The sequence below is a fragment of the Lutjanus erythropterus genome, chromosome 11 (assembly GCF_056507025.1).
Source record: "Lutjanus erythropterus isolate fLutEry1 chromosome 11, fLutEry1.hap2, whole genome shotgun sequence".
Lineage (NCBI taxonomy): Eukaryota > Metazoa > Chordata > Actinopteri > Lutjaniformes > Lutjanidae > Lutjanus > Lutjanus erythropterus.
Genome location: NC_139327.1, coordinates 40177501 through 40202936, shown reverse-complemented (window position 1 = coordinate 40202936; position 25436 = coordinate 40177501). Strand labels below are relative to the sequence as shown.

General features: G+C 38.6%; 1 protein-coding gene across 4 annotated transcripts in view; it reads left to right on the top strand.

Annotated features, from left to right (window-relative positions):
• The window catches only part of LOC146319561 (arrestin red cell), a 31630-nt gene continuing 6194 nt past the window's right edge, over positions 1–25436 (top strand). For 2 of the 4 annotated variants that reach the window (XM_084730127.1, XM_084730126.1), the window contains exons 1-11: positions 1–215; positions 15883–15913; positions 16827–16887; positions 17260–17304; positions 18839–18936; positions 19190–19288; positions 20950–21009; positions 22523–22590; positions 23333–23468; positions 24207–24291; positions 24972–25044. In XM_084730127.1, the coding sequence (XP_084586253.1) occupies positions 193–215; positions 15883–15913; positions 16827–16887; positions 17260–17304; positions 18839–18936; positions 19190–19288; positions 20950–21009; positions 22523–22590; positions 23333–23468; positions 24207–24291; positions 24972–25044 (779 nt within the window). In that variant the 5' untranslated portion in view covers positions 1–192. The remainder of the gene's footprint in view (positions 216–15882; positions 15914–16826; positions 16888–17259; positions 17305–18838; positions 18937–19189; positions 19289–20949; positions 21010–22522; positions 22591–23332; positions 23469–24206; positions 24292–24971; positions 25045–25436) is intronic. The other 2 variants (XM_084730129.1, XM_084730128.1) reach the window with 1 other exon arrangement.

Below are 25436 nucleotides of genomic sequence, written 5' to 3'. Positions count from 1 at the left end.
CCTGCCTTTGCGGAAGCCAGAGCACCGAGGCGGCGCTAAATGAAATTAGCATAGTGAAGCAGTTAGCAGTGAGCTGATGTGGATGGAGGTGTGAGCGGAGCCGCCTGAACAAACACACACCTTCTTCAGTCCACACACACCCGCTTCAGGCTCAGTTTGTTGGGATCCTGCTGCCGTCCGCCTGCCGAGGAGATGGGGGACAAGGCGGGCACCAGGTAGGACTGCTCGGTTCGGCTCGGCTAGCATCCAGCCGCTAACAGCTAGCAGCTAGCATCCGTTAGCTGCAGTTGGCTTCGGTGCTCACGCAGTTTGCTAACGTTAGCCGAGCTGTTGCTGGCCCGGCCTGGGCGGGGGAGGTTTTTCTCCGGCCGGGCAGCGCAGATTTACCCGCTTTATCAGAAAAAAACCGGCCCAGAGACCGCCGAGCGGTCCTCTGGGTCCGCTTCGACCCGCTAATACGGTGACCTGCTTCGTAGGAGGCGAAGTTAGCCCAGCAGGGTGGGGTTAGCTAGCCGCTTCCCCAGCCTCCCTTTAGAAACCTGTCAAACCTAGATCTCCTGCTAATGCACACATCTGAACGAAAATCTAATTAACAGACAAACCTTCTGCTTGACACAACGCATTGGTAACGCATGCAGCTGCAGTTGTTATAGTATAAAATACATGTTAGTGTTGGAGACAGGAATTCCCACGGTGCTTTTCCAGCAGAATACGGCCGTGGTGGGCGGATCGACCAGTGGAAATCTGTACTTTAACACAAGAGTTTACTAAATTAAAGAGCTGTTTGATGGATTGTGTCAAAGCCGATTTTAACAGAAGACTTAAACTAGGTGATTCATAAAATGTGCGGAGGTTAGTTTCACCATTTCGACTATACGACGAACGTTTAAAATTAGTATATTTTCGAATGGAGTTTTGTGCGGGGGCTATCTAGGTTAGCCTGCTACTAACTGGAGGCTAATTTCGGCTATGTGGGAACCGCAGGCTCATGCTAATTATCGGTAAATGTTATTATAAGGCTTCTTTATGAGATGTGTCTGATGTCAGCTGATGTAAATGAAGCAGGCTTGTTTTACATGTTGTTGAACAGTCAAATGAAGCTGCAGGGTAACAGTGGAGACGCCTCTGGCTCGGTTTGTTTGTGGCAGATGAAGATGCTCTGTTGTTGACACACTTTAACATGTTACATCCTCAAACCTGATTTTCAGCTTTTATACTCCCTGTTATTATGTCGGCACTGTTGTGTGTCTGTTTTCCTCTCCGTGTGTTTGTCGTTGTTCTCAATCCAGGGTAACTGCAAATAGGATGTCACGATACCAGGGATTTAGTTGTTGATGCTGGAGCTGTAAATAACCACTATTTTCATTGTTGATTAATCTGCAGATTATTTTCTTGATAATCGATTTGTTGCTTGGGCTGTAAAACGTCAGCAAATGGTGAAAAATGTCAATCACTGTTTCCAGAAGGCACAGATGACAGATGTTTTGACCACAATCTAAAGATATTCAGTTTACTGTCATGGAGGGCTAAAGTAGAGGTATGAAGTAACAATAAGTACAAATACTTAATTTCTGTACTTACGTAGATTTTTCAGGTATCTGTACTTTAGTATTTATTTTCTGTCAACTTTTTACTTTTACTCCCTACATTTTAATACAAATATCTGTACTTTCTACTTATTACGTTTTCAAAACAGATTCTTTACTTTAATTTTAATGCATTTGAGGTGAATCATTGATCATTCATTCAGTCATTCATTTTTATTTTGCGTCATTGCGTGCCATCTTCCCAACATCAAGATTTCAACCTTAATTGAATGGAACAATGACACAAAGAAGAGACGGTTCCCAGGCGTATCCATTAGCACAAAACATTAGACAAAAACAACGTTATAAAACGTAATATGAAGAAAGTGATGTAACAAAACAAAAATGATGTAACAGTACTAAACAAGACAACAAAAACATAACTAGATGAAAATAATTTAACAAAATCGCAAAATCGCAACAAGATATAATATGAAGAAAACAACATAACAAAATATAATTAAGATGAAAACTATGTAAAAAGATGAAATGTAAAAGACGTGACAAGACAAAAATAACAAGAGAGCAAAAACAACATAAGATGAAAGATGAAGACATCTTTTACTGAAGATAACTATTAAAAATCATGCTGATGTGGTATTTGTTGAGTCTGTTCCAAACAAACATGTTTTCTTACATCTGAAGATTTTTAGCCCAGGTCATCTCTGCAGCTGGATAATGCTGTTTTCTCACATTTTTCCTTTTTTTTTTTTTCTTTTTAAAATTGCGATTTTGGTCTGGTTCTGTGATTTGGATCTTACACTTGGCCATATTGCAATCTTGATAATATTGCAATTAATTGTGCAGCTCTAGTCAGAAGGGCCTTTAAATCATGATGGGACATTATCATTGGACGCTGACTTGTTGCCATCTTCAGCGTGATCTTGTTTTTCCATGCCGGTGGACATTCTTCCTCTTCCTTTGAAAGCGTATATGCTGAAACCTCAGGTCCAGAAGAATTGCATCCCTGGTACCTGTGGTGCTGTAGAAAAACGAATACCATTTATGTCAACAGAATTTTGTCATTGACTTTGGACCAAAGAATCAGTTCTCATGACATCTCTGTCACTTAGTGTTTTCTTTTTCTTTTAAGTTGATGCAGACCTTGTTTATGGCTTTCTGTGTTTATTGCAGATGGGAAGCAGTTTTTTCCACAGTGCAGTGTTTTGTTTGCTCTGTGCTCCTGCACAGTGGATTTTACTAAAATGATGACTGTGAGGTTAAAGTGCTGACTCTCAGCTTTAATCTGAGGCTGTTTACATCTGGTATGTTTGTTGTAGAGACAAAGGGCTGGTCATTCTACAGCTGATACTGTATGTTAGACATGCACCATAAATACCAGGGCTCATAAATGATCACGTAGCTCTTTATGTGACCCTGTGGAGAAATTTTCAGTTTCACAGCAGCTGACTTGTAAAGGACAGAAAAAAGGGATAATAATTAGGAAAAACTAGGCAATACTATAAAAAAAACAGTAGAGATAGTAACAATGCTAATGTGAGAACAGGATACATCAATATGCACCTGTCAAGTATAAAAAAATGTGCAAAAAGTAACAAGGACATAAGAAAGAAATGTTTAGTGTTTAGTGTTTCATGTTATTAGTGTTGACTCAATTTCAGTAGTAAATTGGAAATCAATCAAAATTAGCTTATAATTTCAATATTTGAATCCAGAAAGGCAGAAACTATTATTTTTTTTCCCAGTTTTTATTTTATTTACTTTTTTTTTTCAATTTGCATGTGTACAAAAAAAACAAAGTTTAGGCTTGTTTGTTAAGTTTTCTGATGAACTTTGGTATAAAATCTGAGTCAGACCTGTAAATGTTTGTTGTTATGGTGATGTCTGTCAGATTTGGTTCGATCAGAACGGTGGAATATTAAACAGTCTGTCTTTGCTCTCTGAGCCTTTCTTACCATCAGGTGTTCATAAACTACAGGTTACATGAACTGTGCAGTTCTGATCTTATCGTAAGTGACTGGGGATGTAACAGTACATTGACTTTTGTGATTAAAAAAAATCTGTACCATAATTTTTAAGAAATAAAAACAACATCTTTGTGGACAAAATGAGACATTTGGGGACATCATTTTGGCCTCTGGGCCATGAATAAAACATATTGGTGTATAGCATTTGTGGGTAATTTGTGGAATAGACAAAAAAGTAAAAAATATCCCTTGAGGCAAATTCACATAGGTCTTCGTTACATCTATGAAGTGCAGAGGTCTGAACTTTCTTTTCTTAACAACTAGAAAAAAGATGCACATTTGAACAGGCTGCCATGGAACATTCATATTTGCCTTATAGTAATGTGTAATTGTAGGCCATTTTTCTTTATGAAAACAGGTACATTTATTGGCCATGTAGGCCTAGAATAAAGATATTTGACAGACCACACATGACTATTGTTTGTACATTAATGGCAAACATCTACAAAGTGCCATGTTAAGGAGAAAAACATTCAATTACAAACTATAAGAAAATAAATGTTGATTTGAACATGCTACTAGAGATGCAATGATTTCCAATTTCTTGGCCAATTCCGATTTTCAGTCTTTCTAAGAATTATAATTGACAGCATTCACAAACATTTTTGCAACTTTTCTTGTAAAAAAAAATAAATAGAATTTTCATAATAAAACACTCACTATTAAATATTCATTAAATACTATTACATTATTACATTACATTACATTTTCTCCAAAGTCCTCCAGATTGCCTTATAGTTTTATATTAAGCTTATGAATCGGGTGAACGTGATCCCGCGAGATCGTGGAATCTTGCGTGATTTTGTGGGGCACGATTTCACGTGATCTGCTGTGGAAGCAGATGTAAACAAACCAGAGATGGACATGGTGCAACAGTTCGCTGCAGTAAAACTTTGCTGTGAGAAAAACAGACGCCAAAGTTAAAGAAGTCTGGATGAGAAAATGTTTGAGGAGACACATCAACACAGGTTGTTTATTCTTCAGCCAGAACAGGAGGTGAGATTTTAAATGTCCCTCTGTGAACAGCAGTCTGCTGCTAGCTTGCTAACATTAGCCTGAAGAGCTAGAGAGTTTACGGCTGTTGGACGTTATTGTCAGCTGCTCTGTCTCGTTGTAGACTGTCTGTCTTCTCTTTACCCTACTGTTGCAATCTGTCGCTAACACCAACTTCATGCTAGCATGTGTCTGAGTTAGTGGAGCTGTAATCAGCACGGTGGTGATATCAAGGTCAGTTTGTCTGTTGCGCGCATGACATGACCATCGTGCAGAACATGTGTGTGACAATGATGGGCACAGAATCGGATTTGTGACGCTGACCGGCCGGTCACCGGTCAGGGCCGGTCACATGAAAACCGGCCCGATTCTGAGCATTGCTGATTAATCGGTGCAAGTCTAGCTGCGACTAATGATTATTTCCATTATCGAGTAATCTGTGAAACATTTTTTTGATTAATTGATTCATTAATCCTGTCACAATCAAACACGTGGAGCACACGGACATATGGACCTATTTTTTTTATGGTATTTCTCTGACGATCATTTTCTCCATTAATCAATCAGTTGTTTGGTCCCTGAATGCTGAAAAATGTCAGTCAGTGTTTCCCACAGTCCAAGATGACGTCCTCAAATGTTTTGTTTTGTCCACAACTGAAAGATATTCAGTTTAGTCAGAGAGGAGTAAAGAAACCAGAAAAAATTCACATTTTAAAAAGCTGAAATCTGAGAATCTCAGCTTTTTTTTTTTCTTAAAAAAATACTCAAACTGATTTATTGATTATCAAACATATTCACTGATTAATGGTTGCAGTTTTAGTCGATATGGTGTTATACAGGTTTCATAAATATGCCTTGAATATATATATAGTAATATGCCACTGAATATATTTCCTCTTATTTCTGTTTCTGTGATTGGCTGTTGGTTTGAAATATTGATCAGGCTGCCTCATCTGAAAGCAGACATATTTAGTGTTTCATCATTATAGGGTGTATGTGTAGGTTCTGTGTAGACATTCACACCCAAATTTGTCGTGACTGGATTGGATTGTTGAAATCCTTGAAGAACTCTTTCATCAAGGGTTTGTCAAGGGTTCTTTGTTCCATGATATAAAATGGTTCTAGGTAGAATCCCCTGGTTGTGATAAATCCCTTTAAATATAAAAAAGTTATTGGTAGAACTCCATGGTTTGATTCTTGTTTCTGGTTCTGAAACCCCCAGAGAGGGTTCTAGGTGGAACCATTGCATCAGAAAAAGAGTTACCTGTAGAACCTCTCACAGGGGCTTCTAGGTGAAACCTTTCATGGATGGTTCTTAGTATAACTCTTCATGTTGAGATCTAGGTAGAACTCTTAGAAAGGGTTCTAAGTGAACTTTTATAAAAAGTTCCAACAAGACCCAAAAATGGTTCTCCTATGGGGGCAACCCCAAAAACCCTACATGGTTCTAGTTAGCACTGTTATTTCTAAGAGTGTTTATAACGCCGTCAGAGAACGTGGAACATGTTGCCTTGGAAATAAAACTTCGATTGAGGAGTTGTTTGGTAAATGCAAAACAATTAAGATTTTGTAAGTATGATTAATCGATTAATTGAATGTTAATTTTACCAATGATCGATTAAGGAAAGAGATTACTATTTGCAACCCTATTATGAACAGAATTAACAGGCGTCGGCGGCGTCCGCAGCTGTCCATGCTCATGCCCGTCTGGTTGTAAAATCGAGCCCTTACAGGCGCTGACATTAAGTCTCAGCTCTGCCCACTTGGGTGTTAACTTTCCTGAACTCCCAGTCAGTTCCTGTTAGGAAACAGGTGGAAACTGGGAGGAGAGGAAACGAGCAGGAGGAAAGACAAACATCATGCAAACAGTGACGACTGCTGAAGAAACAGCTGATATATCCTCCCTCTGCACATGTAAACACATTAACATACAGGTTATATAATGTGACAGATTCTATATGATCAGCATATTGACCTTCTGCTGTCAGGCTGTGTGCTGACTGTTTGTGCTCCGACAGGATGGTGATTGTCAGAACCAGTTCATCACACCAAAAACCTGCAGAGCAAAGTTTTACTTTACTACAGTTCTTCCATTTTATGCAGATTGTCACATGTTCGTCACTAAATTTCATGTGACAGTCTTTCCACTGTAGGAGCTTAAAGCTGCCATAAGAGATGTTTTTATTTTAATGCATCAGCTATATGCTTATCTGTTGGGGGTCATTTTATCATCCTCATGATGTTGTTCTCAGAGAAAAGCAGCAGACAGACACTGTTAGCTGATTATTAATTGTCATTTAAATAATTGCAATCAACAATTTGTCTTTTTCTGATTATTTTCTGCAGAGCTGCAACAACAAGTCAATTATGACTCCATCACATTAAATTAATCACCAACTATTTTAATAATTGATTAATTGTTATGAGTAACTTTAAAGAAAAAAGGGTTTAAAAAGTTGAGTGTCTGATTTCAGCATCTTAAATGTGAATATTTTTGTGTTTGGGAATCACTGATCCACATTTTTTATTTTTTTACCATTTTTTAAACATTTAATGGACTAACCAACTTATAGATTTTATTATATTTACTATTACTAAGTATTTTATCTTGAAATTCTTTGGATATTTTTTAACTCTGCTGATTTATTCCTGAGAGGGGACTAAATATCTTAAGCGTCTTTTTCTTGGCTGCTTGCCTTTATTTGCTTGGTGCTAAAACTGTTTGAATGTTTCACACCGAGGTGTGTTTGGACAGAAACAGTCCCACAGATGTGCCATTGGAATTTCAAAATAAAAGCATATCTTAAAGATGATCATATGGATCGATGTTTTCACTTTGCATTGATAATATTGGACCGACCTTTTTTGGGTACGACTGATCGTTATTGTGTATTATTGTGTTTCTGCATTAAAACCAGTATGATTGGCTCATTGTCACTCATATTGCGTCAGAGGACGTTTACATAAGATCAAGCCTTTCTCCACTGTCTGTGTCATGCAGCAGGACGTCTGTAGAGCTCAGCGGGCGACGCTGGGCTGCAAAACCAGGTCCCATTCACAGTGAATAGCAGCCTGTGGCTCTCTCTCCCAGCTTTTGAGTTTGTGCATGCACTTATCCCGTCAGGAACAGCCAGCAGAGCCCTACAACAAGACCTGAGCCTCTGGTTTGTTGTGGAGCAGCAGTTCAGGAGTACATGCGTTAGACTCAACTGTGGTGACCAGTGAGAAGTAGGGCTGCACAATTTGGTAAAAAAACAAAACAAAAAAATGTCACATTATGGTTATTTGAACTGCAATTGTAGTATGTGATATTTACTGGGAAAAAAACATAATAATGTGGTATTTGCTTGATAAATAAAAAGACTAAGGAAGAAATTTAGTAGTATCTGCATTATATTCTTTTGATTCACTTGTCTAAAATATTCTATATCATTTCCCTGATGAGAGGAAATGAAACCAATGAGATATCCTGTTAACTCAGCCTAAATGCATTTATTTCTCATTTATAAAGTATTTAAATGTTTGCAATATCATTAATCAAGATTAGGGCTGCAAATAATTTATTGTTGATCAATCTGTCCATTATATTCACAACTGATTGATCAGTTGTTGGTGAAAAATGGTGAAAAATATCATTCTGGCAATAATTTATCCACTAATAGATTACTTGTTTGGTCCATAAAATGTCAGAAAATAATAAAAATCGATTGTCACAATCTTTTTGATTTAAAAAATTGTGAAAACAGATGCAGTATGTCTGTGCACTCCACCTGTTTTTAACTGTCAACAAAGCAAATTGCATTAGTGAACATGTGACAAAATAAAAGCATGCCTGACCTTCTGGAGATCAGCAGGAGGGAGAACAGACCTCAATTTTTGAGACGTCTGTCAGTTGGACGACTCTTGTGACTGCTTGCCAAATGAAAGGTCACTGTTGAAGCCAAGAAAACAGCTCTGATCCTCAGTCAGAGTTGTCATTCGGTGCGTCAAAGGACATTTTGCGTAAGGTTAAACGATTCTGAACTCCTCCAGGTCGACAGTGGTTTGAGTTTTGAGTCGTAGTGGGAGTCTTGAGCATATTTACAAGGGTCAAATAAAGATGAATGAATTGAATTGTGTGAATTCACATCTGTGAACAGGGAGTTATTGTTCCAACACAGTGCTGTCATGACACAAGTAGACACGGTTTTATTTTATAGAGCAGCTACACAACCAATCTCACATAGTGCTGAAACCATCAGTGGAGTGATGTTAATCATTTAAGCTTCAAAGAAAATCGGAAAACTGAAGCTACAGCTGCAGCGTTGATTGACGTGTAGCTGTCAGCACTAAATATAACAGCACTATCGAATGAAATGATTATATCTGAATATTATTGTGTGTCAGATATGCCACAAAAGCCATATTACTAAGTATGGGCTGTGTTAGTTTGAACCCTGAGAGGACTGAAACAACCGGCAGCTTCGATCTGATTCTACTCATGCAAACAAAGGTAACTTGGTGCAAATGTTTGAGAATAGTAAATAAATGTTCTGAGTTCCCCCAGCCCAAATACATTTACTTAACTTGATTGTTTTATTCCAGAAGAGACTCGGCTTACTGTCACGTGATAAAGATCCTCACATGATCCTCACATTGAATTAGGGCTGCACAATTAATTGCAATAAAATCACAATATCCAAATCACAGAGCCAGAACCAAATGAGTTTGTTGAAAAAGGAAAAATGTATGAGAACACAGAATCATAATAAGGTAATGTAGTGCTGTAAAGATGACCTGGTCTAAAAGTCTTTTTCTCCAGATGAAAGAAAGCATGTTTGTTTAGTTCAGACCTCAATAAATATCACATTATCATGAAGTTATGCAAATTTTAAAAGATGCAACCATACAGTTTTTGACTTTTTTTGCTAATCAATTATCAAATCGACTAATGGGTTAATCGACTCATCGTTGAATTTACAGTCCCTCCAGGAAGTTGTAATCACAACGGTTCACATAAATTTAACCAATCCCTGTGAATTCTGCATGACCTTGCAATTCTGTCCAATCACTGCAACTTTTTTCAAATTTGACCAATCATCATAGCTTTCTGCAAGTCCCACCAATCACAGCAGGCCCCCCACACAGAAGTTGTGTACATGTACCTTTTGATGAAGCGACTACATGTTTTATTAATTACTTCTTTGTGGAACATTCAGCTTCAGTTTTTTGCTCTGTGAGGAGTTCAGTCTGTGTTGTTCAGACCTGTCTGGTGCCCTGTGGACTGAAAGCTATGTTTAACTCTGTCGTTATGTCTGCATGTCTGGCCAGTTAAATATTATCAGGACGGACAGAAAGGAAGTGCAAAACTACCAAAATAAGACCCACATCATGAAGAAATTGAATGTTCTGTCCTGGGTTTCTGTGTTTTAGTCTCCGTTTTCTCACTTTTGTTGGATTTAAATATAAAGACGGAGCATCAGACGTGTGAACTGACGGCATGTTTTAACTGGTAATGATGCCACTTAAAGGCAGATAAGATGAGTGTTTGTCGGCAACAGCTTAACACACTGGAGTGTGTGTGTGTGTGTGTGTGTGCGTGCATGCAGAGGAAGTGTAGTGAGGAACCAGCCCAATGAACATGAGGAAGTTCCATCAGCTCAGACTCATAAAATGAAGTGTTCAAAGTTCACTCTGCTGCTCATCGTTTGGCTAATGAGTAGCCGTGTAATTTAGGTTAGTTTGGTGTTGAAACACCTGAATCAGCATCAAACTGTTGAGGTTTCTCTGAGCAGCTGACTGAACTCTGACCCAGAGGAAGGACGGCTTCCTCAGTGATCAGAGGACACTTCCTGTCCTTTGATCCAACTGTAGTTTACAGACAGTCTCCACCATTTATATTTAATAAAGGATCCATCTCATGGGCTACTTTGGTCTCTGCTTTGAGCTCCAGAGACACTCCATGGGGCACTACGATTTTATAAATGAACTATGATCAGGATGATGCACCCTTTGACTTTTTCGGATTGTGTAAATCTAGTTTTAACATCACAGATGAGGAACAAAGACATTAGTGGACCGAACAGAAAGAGAATAAAAGTGTCCCTCTCTCCTGTCTGCTCTTCAGACCATCGCAATGTTTTTTTTTTCAAGGAAAGAAACAACTTAATGTTTTTCATTTGATGCTGATTTCCTTATGAATCACAATTTTGAAACTGGCTCAACAACAGGCTCTGGCCGCCCAACCCTACCCACAAAATAGTGTGATTTTTCAGATGGGGTTACTTGTGTGTTCACGTCCGCTGCAGGTCAGCGATCGAATCTGAAATGCATCCTGATTGCGTTCAGACCTGTATGTCCATTTTTGACCGGATCACCCAGGATGCATGTTAATACCAGGTCTGAACAGAGCCTGAGGGTTGTAGCTGCTGCGGTAGTGGGCCAATCACATGTCATGAAATCAAAGAACACTTGTGGTCAATAGCTGCATGCAGCGCCATACAACTAGCCATGGTCTGGATGCAAAAAGGATCAAATGCAAATGTTGATCCATTAAAGGTATCACGTACTGACACCCAGCCCTTGTCAGTATCCTTAACAGTACTGAGTTAGGTACCCAACCCTAAATTGTGGTGAGTACGCTGTAATAACATCAGAATTGAACACTGTAGAGGTGTTTCAACATCAGAGATCACAGCTAATTATAGCAAGCAAGTGATGGACTTTAAAATCTTTAAAATCTTTAAAATTTTCATGCCAACAAAAATCCAAGTGTTTGTTTCCTCTGGAACATTTTCCGAAACCACTTTTATGTCACTGTGGGACAATAAATGTCACCACTAAAACCCAAACTTTTCAAAGCATCTGAAGAAGAAAGGAATGAATAAATAAAGAATCTGAAAAACAGCTCCTCACCACACACAGAACATATTCATCACCACACAGAGCTGAATGTAAAGCAGATAATGAAATGATCCCATCAGATAGAAGACGCTCCATTCTTGTCCAGGCATGAAGTTTCACGTCACGTTCAGGTACTGCAGTCTGCTGTCTGTCACAGGGGGATGGGACTCTCCTCAGTCTGTTTATCTGAGCCGTCCCTGCAGACCGTCCCGCTGCAGGTGGATCTGTCGCTGCTCACCGGTGAGACACGTTTATCCGGCTGGAAATTTTTGGAAGCAGCCAGCCGAACATTAAAGAGTGTTTACATGCAGCCGGCTGTTTTCTTACAGAGCATATTCCCACGGCAGCCGACTCAACCTGACATCACGCTCACGGAGGGGGGAGTGGATCTAATGGAGGCAGTTTGTCTGCAGAGATAAACATCTGATGCTCAGCTAGAGATCAGAAACAGACTAGGCTACGTCCCGTTGGAGGTCCTCAGAAAACCTTCTAGTGAGCCTCAGAGGCAGTGGTGCTGCCAAATGGGTACATTAAAAGTTTTTAGTCAGCGTTTTATTACAATATTTTTTAAATTATTTTACATAAAAGAAATGTTACAAAAAGGTTTCTTTGTTCTGTCTGTTATAGCTCTTAGAAAGACTGGAAATTGGAATTGGCAGGTCAGACCCTTAAAAAAATCAAAAATCAGCTAAGAAAACTGCATTCGGTGCATCTGTGTATCCAAATATTTTGACAATTTATTGGTTGGAGTAATTTTTAAGAAAAGTCAAGCTTCTTCAATGTGAATTTTTTTCTGGTTTCTTGAGTCCTTCTGACAAACAAGCTTAATATTGTTGGGTTGTAGGAATAATGAGATATTTGAGGTTGGCATCTTGGGCTTTTGGAAACACTGGTTGATATTTTTCATCATTATCTGACAATTTATAATCCAAATGACTCAATTAATTGAGGACATAATTATTTGAATTGACAATGGAAATAATTGTTAGTTGCAGCCCTACATCTCTTACTGTTGTTTGGTGTTTTACAGACTAACCGATCAGGAAAATAATCTAAATTCATCAGTAATGAAAATGAACCAAAACCACTTCTTAAATGACGTCTTTCTAAAGAGGATGCTGTTTGAGAATTATTTGTTGTGTATCTCTGAGTCCTGCAGCTCACTACACACACTGACTGTTTTTGTCTTTTTTATGTAGCTAAAAACACCACAGAGATAAACAAGCCTTCAGTGCCAAAACTGGAGCCACAAAAACTTGTAAATCAGTTTTAATTTGTGCTTTGAAGTGATCTAAATATAACTGTGGCGTGGAAAGGATCAGCATCAGCGACAGGAAGCAGCCGTCAGCTGGAGCAGCTCTGCTGTAAACAGTTCACATGTTTCCAGCTCTGGTTCGGCAGCACAGCTCACATGTTTTCTCCTGAATGTCTTGGTTGATGTTTAACCACTTCACCTTCAGACCGGAGATGTGAAGAGGAGGAGTAACTGCTGTATGTGTTACTTCCTGTTGATGTGTTGTGGCTGTTGGAGGAAGTGACCATTTCACACTCTGACTCTTTTTATGCCTTTCTGATGAAGCTGAGCACACTGAAGAGATAATCCTGATTATTTTGATCAGTATTGAGATTAGGATTATTATTAAAGTCTTTCTGATTTGTACTTTAACATTTAACCTCTTGTGACATACACAGAAGATGTGTAAACTGGAGCAACAGTAGTCACCCCTGATTCTGTCTTTACGACAGCAGGAGAGCCGTGCTGTTAATGACAAAGCTTATTGCAGTGATCAAAACCTTCTGTATGTGTTACTGAATGACATCCGCACCAACCAGGTGAACTTAGAAGAATAAACAATGGCATAAATAGACTGACGTTAAACAGGAGTCTCTCTGTGGTTTTCTGTGGTGTTCTGATTGTCAGCAGACCTTTGTCATGTAGCAGAATGAACAGGTGCTGGAGGGGTTAGAATGAGGAGAGATTTGTCCAGTAATTGATCGATCATCTGTCATTCTCTTGGATAGATAAGAAAACAAAAATTTAAATAAAAACGTAAAAATGGGTTGCAAAATATTGGGGGTGTGCATCTCACTGACTGAGACAATTTGATAGTTATTTTGATACATGGTCAACAGTATAGTTCTTGAAGTAACAGGAGACACAGAGAGAAGGGAACATTACAGTGGTGTTAGCATCTCATCTGAGATATTGTAGCCTACATGAGAATTTGTGAACAAACTTTAAAACTGTTTAAAATGCATTGTTGCTGTAAGATGATCTGCTGCTCTGTTTCATGTGAAGAGTGCTGTGGTTTTGAATTGAACTTGACTATAGAGGAAGTGGGGTGTGGAGGAACAGTGATGCTACATGTTACCTGCTCTCCCCTCTCTCTGGCTCTGTACCCTGCTGTCCATCACATTTTGCATAAATGATTTGCAGCCATATTTCTCTTTAGTGCTGGGCAGTATATCAATATTTATATTGTATTGTGATATGAGACTAAGTATCATGATACATTTTGCATATCGTTATATCATGATATGGCTTAGGTGTTGTCTTTTCCTGGTTTTAAAGGCTGCATTGCAGTTAAGTGATGTCATTTTCTGAATTTACCAGACTCTTCTACCTGTTCTATTGTTTGCTTTAACTCACATAGTCATTGTATCCACACTACTGGTGATAACTGGTCTCTTTGTGTAAATATTTTTTGAAAGCACCAATAATTATGCCAAGATTTTTTGCATATCGTTCAGCCCTGGCGTCTGTCCTCTGGAACTGCTTGTTTTGCCACCAACAAGTTCAGGTTGTTGTTGTAAGCGTCTGATAACTTTATGGAAAGGATTCTCACAGAGAGAGATCTTTTCAGAAAGCCCTTTCTGATGGGGAAATGAAGCTGTTATATTGTTTGCTCCAAACCAACCAACCTCCTTTGACAAAATCAACAATTTTACCTCACAGAACACAGGAGTTCCTGGACTGCCGCTGCCTCGATCTCTTTGTTCATTTGTGTTATTGTGTGACTTTTAAAAAGTTAGCTCAGATTCACCAAAGTCAAGCAATCGAGGCAGCAGCAGCTCCTGTGTTCTGTGAACTAAAATGACTGATTTTGTCAGTGGAGTTGAGCAACAGAGTGATATTTGGCCTATATAACTGGAGTTTCTCATTGGAAAAGGCTGTCTGACTAGGGCTGCACGATATTGGAAAAAACTGACATTGCGATTTTTGCGATATATATTGCGATATGAAAAAATACTGGTATTTTCACCAGATGACTTGAATAGCACTTTATGTTACTGCTGCCATCTTGTGGACAGTTAACCTGCGCTGATCTTGTGACTCACTCCATATGCAGGGGCGTGGTCTGCTTTGGCAAACTGATTAAGAACGATTGTGATTGGTGGATCGCTGCACGCAGTGTGTGTCAGGTACCCTTGAAATTAGATGAGAACACATTTATTTCGTTTGCCTCCTACATTGCAGGACCTGCGATGTGACTATTGTGCACATGTACATTGCGATGACGATGCTCAAACGATATATTGTGCAGCTCTGTGTCTGACTGTCTGTTAGTTTGTGACTTCTGTGTTTTAACGCGTTAACCATTAACCACATCTGCATGCTATAGGCAGAGACTGGCTGATCAAGAGGTATTAGCATTAACAAGCAGGTGTACCAAATAAAGTGACCAAAGACTGTATATTAGAAATGTAGCTATTAAAAGTATAAATGGAAAATTATAAAAAAAAAAAAAAAGACAGTTTTGATGGTAGATAAAAAAATGTGAAGTAAAAATAAAAACAAACATTAATTGTTGCAGCAGATATCTGAAACTGCTGCGTAAATTTAAATGAATTTAAAGGGTCATTTCTGTGTAAAATCAGGAGTTGAAAACAGCTGGCAACAAGTTGTTTTTAACTCACAGTGGAACATTTAGTTATTCAAAGTTTCAGTGATGTGTCTGAGTCAGAGCTGCAGGGACACGACAGGCATTTACAGCTTCACATGATTCAATATCACACAGGAAAAGACATCTTTAATCTACTGCATGCTCTGAGTGATTTTTAAGTAAAACCACCTAAACAGGTGTCGGGGGTTTTTGGGACCCTCCACCTGCCCCCATTAAAGCTGTGTGGTGACATCCCATAATAACCCAGGACATATAGATGGAGTTTTTCTCTCAAACCACTTCCCTCCTCAGTTTCCTGCTGTGTTGAAATAAACAGTGGCCCGTTTGAAACTGAGACATTTCCTCACATTATTTTGACTGAATGCTAGAAATTCACCATCACTTCACCTGATGTTTTCACTTGAATCAACAGTTTAAAAGTTTTCTCATCATTGTTTATTTGTTGACAAATTAAACCAATAAATAAATGACTGACATCAGTGTCTTCTGTTTCTTCCTCCCTCTTCTTCCTCTTTCCAAACTTCTCAGAGTTTTCAAGAAGTCGAGCCCCAACTGTAAGGTGAGTCAGGCGGTTTATTTATTCTGCAACAACCGGAAACTGCTGAAATGTAAAGTTCTCAGATCTTATCAAATAAGAGTAGTAAATCCACAGTGAAAAAAACGCTTTCATTACAAGTTAAAGTACAGAAATATTATCAGAAAAATGTGCTTAAAATGTCAAAGTTGAACGTACTCATCATGCAGAGACAGAAGAACTCATGTTTTAATCAACTGTAGAAAAAAAAAAGTTCTGTTAAAATACTGTTAAATAAAAGTAAGCATAATTTTAATGTTAAAGCTGTTGGAGGTAGAGCTCGTTTAAATTACTTTATGTCAGAGCTGAATAGTTTTTATATTTGTTTATAACACTGACATTTAAAGTCAAAGTCAACATTTAATTAAAATGCTGTGTAGACTTTTTTTTTTTTTTTCACATATTATTATTATTTTTTTTTTTGTTTCTGACTTGTGTGATCAGACATTTCCAAAAACTCCAGAGTGTAAAGTCCAAATGTCAAAATCTATTGGAAAGTCAGCCAGCAGGTCTGATGCTTAAACTCACTCACTGTGTATCTGCTCTTCCTTAAAAAGATCTGAGAAGTTCCTTAATTTTGCCAGTAATGAGGTGTAAATGTTATTAGGTTTTGTTAGTATCTTCAGTCACTCCAGACTGCTCAAATGGGATATTTCAATAGAAACACTGGTTATAGCAACATTTATATTAGTGTAAATACTGTGTGACCTTGCTGATTTTATTATTTTTTATGATTTGATATCCGCTGATGATAAAACTGCTGATTAATTCATTGGGCTCTAATCTTCCATATGTTGTTCTGAGTGGTCATGACAAAATGTTTGTCACTTTTTCCTCATTACAAAAAAACAGGAGAAAATAAATGAATAAAATTTGGCGCTGTGATTGGTCTGTGCAGGTGACAGTTTACCTGGGAAAGAGAGACTTTGTGGATCACCTGGACCACGTGGACCCAGTAGGTAAGTCAGCACATCTGGACAGTTGTACGCCCCCCCCCCCCAACCCCCACAGGGATTATAAAGTTGTGAAAGTCCTGGAAAAGGGTTTGGAAATACAGTGTTTGCTTGCAAATTAGTGACAAAATTTCATTCAATATTTAATAATATAATAATAATATTTAGTAGCTTAAATCATTCTACAGGAATCATTCTGTAAATGTGGCAGCATGTAGAACAGGCTGCTGTAATGTGGTCAGTTAATGAATGAATGAATGAACATGTCACTTCCAGGTGTGTTAAAGAACCTCGGCAGGTAGAAGTCTGTAGTTAAGTGTTAACAGTTAAGTGATGATGACTCTGTGGTTTGTTTGTCCTCTTCCTTCCTGCTGACAGATGGAGTGATCCTCGTCGACCCCGAGTATCTGAAGGACAGGAAAGGTAGGACAGCTTCCTCCTCAACATCAAAGTTTTTTTTTTTTTTTTTTTTTTTTTTTACACTAAGGGTCAGTGGAAGGTCTGGGACAGGGTCCAACAGCTGGTTCCAAGTTGTCAAAATACTTGGATTCGTTAAGTTCTGCTGCCAGTTTAATTTCAGTTGGACTTCAAAGTTTCCGATGTGCGGACACTCACGACAAAAGAGGGATTAACAGCGTCTGTGCTCACATACCTGATGTCCTTTGTGTTCTGTGTTGTTTTTGAGAACTTGAGAAGGATGAGTGCTCAGCTGGTGTTACGCTGTATGGTGTGACCCATCAGATTCTGTGACCTGCAGCAAAGCAACAACCACTTCACTTAAAGTTAACGTTAAGTGCACCATACTGAAAAATCAGCGTTTTATTTAGTTTACATTCATGAACCATTGTTTTGTTAACTGGGTCAAATCAAATCGTGCAAAAAAATTAAAAATGCTTCATAACAACACTCTAATTCTATTTTTTCTTTTTCTTTTTTATAGATATGAAATATATGTAATTTATGAAATGTTTTGGATTGCTTTAGTTTTTAAACTTGCTCTGTGTTGGAAATCAGCCTTGTGCCAGACGAGAATGCACAACTTCAAACAATTAAGAAATGTGTTAAAATTCTTCAAAATCTAAAACTGATGATTATATATGTATAAAAATGTTTGATTTAAAATATATATTTTTATGACAATGTTTTGTCAAAGATTTCCCAGCAAACAAATGACTTAAGAGTCCAAATCCGACATTTGAAATGATTCAATCAAACCCTGTTACCAGTTCAGTACAGAGTCTTTCTCTGCATGATTTAATTTGACTTTATTATCAATTTCTTGCTGTTCCTCCATTTTTTTCATTCATAGTTTGATAACTTTTGTAGTTGTGTCAGATCAGGCAGAAACAGTCTGTTGTTTTTTATTTTGGAATAATTTAATCAACTAAAATTCGCAAAAATACACCTGCATAAAGACAAACAAACAAATGATTGATGAGAATTATGCAACAACAATTCTTTTGTTTCATTCTTAAAATAATATATTTATACTGTCTAATAATTCATTAGCCAACATCAACACATATCTATTAGCTGTACAGGTGAATTCAATAGGATTTGTTTACTTCATGTTTCTTGTATATTTCTAATTTTTCTTGCTTTGTTTAAATAACATCTCTCATAATGTTTTTCTAATTATTCAATCCAACCAGTTTTTAAGAGATGGCACATTTGTGCTCCATTCAATGCACCATAAGATAAAACTTTATTAATCACAAAGTAAATTCTTGTTCCAGAGAAACAGTAAAAATAGCAGAGTAATAAACAAAGTTCATAAAGAGTAAATGCTTGCACCAGGGCCTGTAGAATAGAAAAATAAAATAAACCAAATAATCATCAGTTAGAGTCCTGCAATGAGTTACAAAGTCAGTAAAGAAAATAAACGTGAAGCAGAACAATAATTTTCCTAAACATAACATTCTGAACCACTAACTTCTCCTCTTCCTCCTTCCTGTAGTCTTCGTCACACTGACCTGTGCATTTCGTTACGGCCGTGAGGACCTGGATGTGCTGGGTCTGTCCTTCAGGAAGGATCTCTACATCTCCACCTTCCAGGTGAGAGCTGGGGACAGACGCTGCTCAGGAATGTCAGAATGTTTATAAGACTGTTAAATCTGTCTGAGAGACACTGAGGGGAATCCTGATGACTTACCAAGATATCTGAACTGAATATCTGCCTGCCTCTGTCTGTCTCTGTCTGTCTCTGTCTGTCTCTGTCTGTCTCTGTCTGTCTCTCTGTCTCTGTCTGTCTCTCTGTCTCTGTCTCTCTCTGTCTGTCTGTCTCTGTCTGTCTCTGTCTGTCTCTCAGGCCTTCCCTCCGGTACCTGAGGAGCGGAAACCCAACAGCCGGCTGCAGGAGAGGCTGCTGAAGAAACTCGGCCAGCATGCACACCCCTTCTACTTCACTGTGAGTCACTGCTGATTCCAACATGACTGCAGCTTTTCTCTTCAGGATCTTTATCTGTGTTTCCCCTCAGGGTGGGCGGATCAATCCCAAAATACTGATACGAAATACTGATACTTATTACTTGTCTCATTTTTGAAAATCAATTCTTGTGTCAGGATCAATACCAGCTTTCAGTTTGTGCTGTTTTTATTTCATCAAAGTGCAGAACTGTCTGTCCAAACCCCGTCCTTTTTGAGGATATTCCTGTAAAAAGGCTGCTGTGGATCATATAAAAGGTGCCGATTCTTCTCAACCTCATTAGTTAATTAGTCTCTTGTTTGCCTTTGACCGCTTTGATGAGGGGAAACACAAACATCAAGGACGTCACATCGATTTTAATCAGATAAAGCAGGTTGGAGGTGAAGGTGAAATTTGTCTGAGACATTTTTCAGCCTTTTTTAGCCTCACTGACACACGGAGAAGGTTAGGACTTAACTTGCTCAGGAAAACTGAACCAATCAGCTGTTTGCTCATTCACATCACCTCCAGTTAGGAAGTGCTGTGAACTTTGACAGCTGTGGAGGCTGTGTGGTAACAAGTTGGGTAGTGGATGAATTTAGAACGGTGATTAAACTTGAGCCAAACTACCTGTGCATCAAACGGTTTTAATGCACACATGCTGGCCAATCAGAAAAGAGTATTCACCCAGTCTACAGTGTAAATGATAATGTGCAGTGTTCATAATGCATGACATAATTTCTAATATGATTTGTGGATTGTAGACTGTGAGTCTACAGAGAGTTCACCAAAAATGAAAATGCAGTCATTATCTTCATTTTGTTTTGCAAAAAAAACAACAGACTAAAAACATCAGCAGACGAGTAGTATGGAGGCATTTTATGTTTTTATTCCATATTTGAAAACTGGTCACCATTCACTTCCATTGTTTGGGAGATTTTGCAAAACCTTGCAAAACAAGACCTTCAATCAGCATGACAGTGAGTAGATAATGACTGAATTTTCATTTTTGGGTGAACTATCCCTTTAATACATGTAGTATTTTTTTCAGACAATATTTAAAGTTATTGTGCTCAACTTTAACCACTTTCTGAATGTTTTCTCACTGTTAGACTAGTCTAAATTAAATATTACCTTGGATGGACAGAAAAATGAGTTGCCAGGAACATCTCTAGTTCTAATTGAATTCATGCTGTATGATTATTATTATTATACATATCTTGTAATTCAGCTTCCTCAAAAATATTGTGAATTTCTTTAGACCAAGGAGAATAGTTTGATTTACCTCTTATGGATCCTGTTTCTGACATATAAAGCAAACGATTCCTTCTTCACATGTTCGTCTTACTGAACCAGGAATCCAGCCCAGATCAGCCTGAACGGCCGAAGTGAGAGCAAACTTATGACGCCTAACAAACAGCATGTAGCTTAATATGGTTTTACCAAATGACTGGAGGGAGTTTCAGTGGGAGTTAAAGGTCGGAGCTCTGTGAGAGGCTTTGTGACTTCAGATAATGTGGCAGAAAACATGACTTAAGAGGAAAGTTCAGCCTGCTGAATGAACTCTGACTTTAACAAACTCACACAAACAAACTGTGTTTGTGATTCAGAAACTAACAAGTGGAACTGTTTTTTGTTTTTTTTTTCTCTCTCTGCTGATTCAGATTCCTCAGAACCTCCCATGTTCAGTCACTTTACAGCCTGGCCCAGAGGACACTGGGAAGGTAACACACACACACACACACACACACACACACACACCGCTGACATGCACTCACTTCTCCGTCAGATGATTCAGTATATGTCTGTATTCACATTACTGTGAACTGCTGCGCCCGTGTAGCTCAGTTGGTGGAGCTAGTGTCCCGTATACTGAGGCTGTCTGTCCTCTGCAGCGGCCGCCAGTTTGACTCCCGCCTGCGGCTCATTCGCTGCATGTAGTCTCCTCTCTCTCTGCTTCCTTTCCTGTCATATCATTAAAGGCAAAAGGCCCATCAGTTATGAATAAATCTTTTCAACCTTTATAATTTTTACTGCTGCATCATCTGATTATTTTTATTTCCTCTCATCAAGAAAAACAAACCTTTAAAGCAACTTACAGTAACAGATTTTTGACTTTTGAATGAAACTCTTAATTTTAAAAGTTAAAAAAAGTTTTGCAGACCTATAATCTTATACATTCTGGGATTATGTAAATGACGTAAGTGCATTTAAAGCTGAACTAACAGGCTGTTGTTTCTTCCTCTCATCAGTAAAACTACACACATTTTAACTGCTTTACTGCACATAGAAATCTTATTTTTTCAGAAATTCTTCCATAGTGACCGTTCCATAGTTTTTTGTTTTTTTTTTTCATTTATTTGGTTGCCCAGTGTTTGGGAATGACTGCTCTAGATGAATAAACAGCATCACAGACCAGAGCAAAAATATGTTTTTTTCTGGTTTTGGGGTGAACTGTCCCTTAAAACTCTGAAGACTTTTTTAAAGACTTTTTTAAAGGATATAAAGATGATTTAAAAAGTAAAGTAACTGAAGAGCAGTGTTTTTCAGACATACAGGAGATTCATTTAAGTGTGTTTGTGTCTGTGCTGAACTGTGAGAACTGCAGCTGAACAGAAACACTGACTCTGAGTGTTTCTGCAGCACAAGTCAGATATCAGCAGGTTTAAATATAAGAGTTTAACAGTAAGCAGCTTCGGTGTTGATCTCCTCTCCTCTCTCCTCTCTCCTCTCTCCTCTCTCCTCTCCTCTCCTCTCCTCTCCTCTCCTCTCCTCTCCTCTCCTCTCCTCTCCTCTCCTCTCTCCCCTCTCCCCTCTCCCCTCTCTCCTCTCCTCTCCTCTCCTCTCCTCTCCTCTCCTCTCCTCTCCTCTCCTCTCCTCTCCTCTCCTCTCCCCTCTCCTCTCTCCTCTCTCCTCTCTCCTCTCTCCTCTCTCCTCTCCTCTCCTCTCCTCTCCTCTCCTCTCCTCTCCTCTCCTCTCCTCTCCTCTCCTCTCTCCTCTCTCCTCTCTCCTCTCTCCTCTCTCCTCTCTCCTCTCTCCTCTCTCCTCTCTCCTCTCCTCTCCTCTCCTCTCCTCTCCTCTCCTCTCCTCTCCTCTCCTCTCTCCTCTCTCCTCTCCTCTCCTCTCCTCTCCTCTCCTCTCCTCTCCTCTCCCCTCCTCTCTCCTCTCTCCTCTCTCCTCTCTCCTCTCTCCTCCTCTCCTCTCCTCTCCTCTCCTCTCCTCTCCTCTCCTCTCCAGGCCTGCGGTGTCGACTTTGAGATCAGAGCTTTCTGTGCCAAGTCGATAGAAGAGAAGATTCATAAGAGGTGAGTTCAGACCTGCAGGGAGGATGAGGAGCTTTATAAAGCTGTTTTAAAGGGTTCCATGATCACACCTTTTTTTTTTTTTTTTTTTTTTTTTTCTCTCACAGTGACCATGAGCTCAGCCTGGGCTAAAAAAAAAACCTAACGTGATTTTATAGACCAAACAACTAATCGATTAACCAAGAAAATGATTGACAGATTAATTGATAATGAAAATGATCATTACAGGAAAGACTTGAAAAACATACTTGGACCTTTTTTTCAAGTGACATGATTCATTAATGATAATTATAAATGATTGATTTAATTTGAGAAAATAATCATCAATTTAATGGACAATGAAAATAAACAATAGTTGCAGCATTAAAATTAAGTTTGTTTTATTATCACTGACAGAATCCCTCAATGTTAATACTGAACCAGTTTTATAGGTGTGACTGTTGGTGATTTCACAAAATAACAGGAGGGCTGCAAATTGTGTGCATTTTTTGTGTTTATTTTGTGTAAGCACTAATAGTCATCCTTAAAATATTGTTGTAATTAAGTCATTTGGTCAAAAATATTATATTTGGGTTTTTTTTGTAAGTTATTTTACAGAACATGGTTATACTGAGGTATATATTGTGTACTGTATCCTAAAGAAAACCAAACAAAAAAACAAGTTATTTTATATATAAGTTGTATTACCTAGCATTACCGTGTTTCAGAGTCAGACAGGTTGAACTTCACTGTTTACTGTCTGCAGGAACTCGGTGCGTCTGGTGATCAGGAAGGTTCAGTACGCTCCAGAGAAACCAGGTCCTCAGCCGATGGTGGAGACGACCCGCAGCTTCCTGATGTCTGACAGATCCCTACATCTGGAGGCCTCTCTGGACAAGGAGGTACACACACACACACACACACACACACACACACACACACACACACACACACACACACACACACACACACCTGCCTGCTGTGTCACAAAATCAAACATTTACACAAGTACAGTACTTGAGTAAATGTCAAACATCAGTCACAGAAAACATTTTGCTGCAGATACATGAAGCTGTTGATGAGTAACGTAGTATTTTGGTTGCAAGACTTTTTCTTGTAATGGAGTATTTTTCTGATAGTTTTACTCAAGTACTTCTTTCACCACTGTGTGAGTAAATCACACACATCAACCAGCCTTCTAGTTTTTCTGACTTAATCACAGGCGGTTCAGGCTACAGTCACACCACTGTGTTTTAATTTTCAAATGTCATTTTAAAAATGATTGTGATGTTAAGTCCAAGAATGATGCAGAACTGTAGCTCAGTTGTTGGTCTGTTGTTCACCTTCGCCACAGGAAGTGCACCTGTATGTCTGCATCATCGTATCAAAGGTCTCTGTTTCTGCCCATCCAGACTGAATCACAGCCCTGAAGTTTTAAAACTGAAATCAGTGTCCTAAAGCACCAGAGTAGTGTGTACTCGAGGTGGAAAAGTAGCAAAACGTACAAATTTTATAACTGAAACGTAGTGGTGTGGATGTAGCCTCAGATTAACTCAGATGTTCTGTTTTAAATGAACACATCCTGCTTGTAACAATGCTAATACATATCTTTTTTTTTCCCCATGATGCATTGTGAGTAGCTGTATTACCACGGAGAGCCCATCAGCGTCAACGTTCACGTCACCAACAACTCGACCAAGACCGTCAAGAGAGTCAAGATCTCCGGTACGTCTGTCTGCCCATCTCCTTTTCTCTGTGTCTTCGTTTTTCTCTCATCTCTTGTTGATGGACTTTAATATCAGAAACATAAATGTGGATTACTTTTCCAACAGACAGAATGATTAAATGTGTCTCATTAAAACCTCTTGACAAGTATTAATGCTGTTAGATGTAGTTTGTAGAAGTCAGAGTGGACTGAAGAACCTGATTAAGTGTGATTTTTATCCACATGTTGCTCTTTGTATCCACCTGGTGGTGAAAAAGTGCTACTGTCTAAGCTTTTATTTTGAAAATCTAACTGGACCATTCATGCTCAGGCTGCCTGAACGGACAGACAAGGTCAAAACAAACAGTTTTGTTTGAGGTGTAAAAGTGGTTGTATGGATAAAAACAGAAAGTGACTTGGTGAATAAATGATGACCTCAATGAATCTTGTCTTTAACGTCACTCGTCACTTCCTGTGAAGAGCTGAACACATCGGATTTGTGTGAAACAATGAGGAGACTGTAACCTCTTAATGATGTTATCTTGTTGTGATGGAAACAAACATTCATTCATTTTGACCATTTTCTGGATGCTCGGTTAAATTTTTCACTGCATTTGGAAACCTGACGTGACTCTGCTAACTTTTTATCCTGATATGAGGTTATAAATGTTAAATCTTTCTTCTCTCCGTCTCTCTGCAGTGCGTCAGTATGCAGACATCTGCCTGTTTAGTACTGCCCAGTATAAATGTCCAGTGGCCCAGCTGGAGGCAGAGTAAGTCCCAATTTAATGTCTCTGAGCTCCCAGTAAAAATCTCCTCTCGACCGGTTTGACTTTCAGAGATTATCTGAGCATCACTGAGGTCAGAAAAATTATGAATAAATTTATTTCAAACATCTTAAAACACTTCACATGACATGATTTTTAGTTTTGGCTTCCTGCTGACCTTCAAAGTTATTATTTTGGAAATTGAAATCAAATAAAAAATTACCTAAAATCCTAAAGACGTGAACTTTTCTTTAAATATTAACTCAGGATGGTTTCAACCAGTGATTAACTGAATTAAAATGAGTTTTAAGTGTTTTTAATTAGTTTTAAAACTGGTTTAATCTGGCTGTAACATGTTTAAACCAGTATGAACTTGAGGTGAACTGGTTTTATCCACA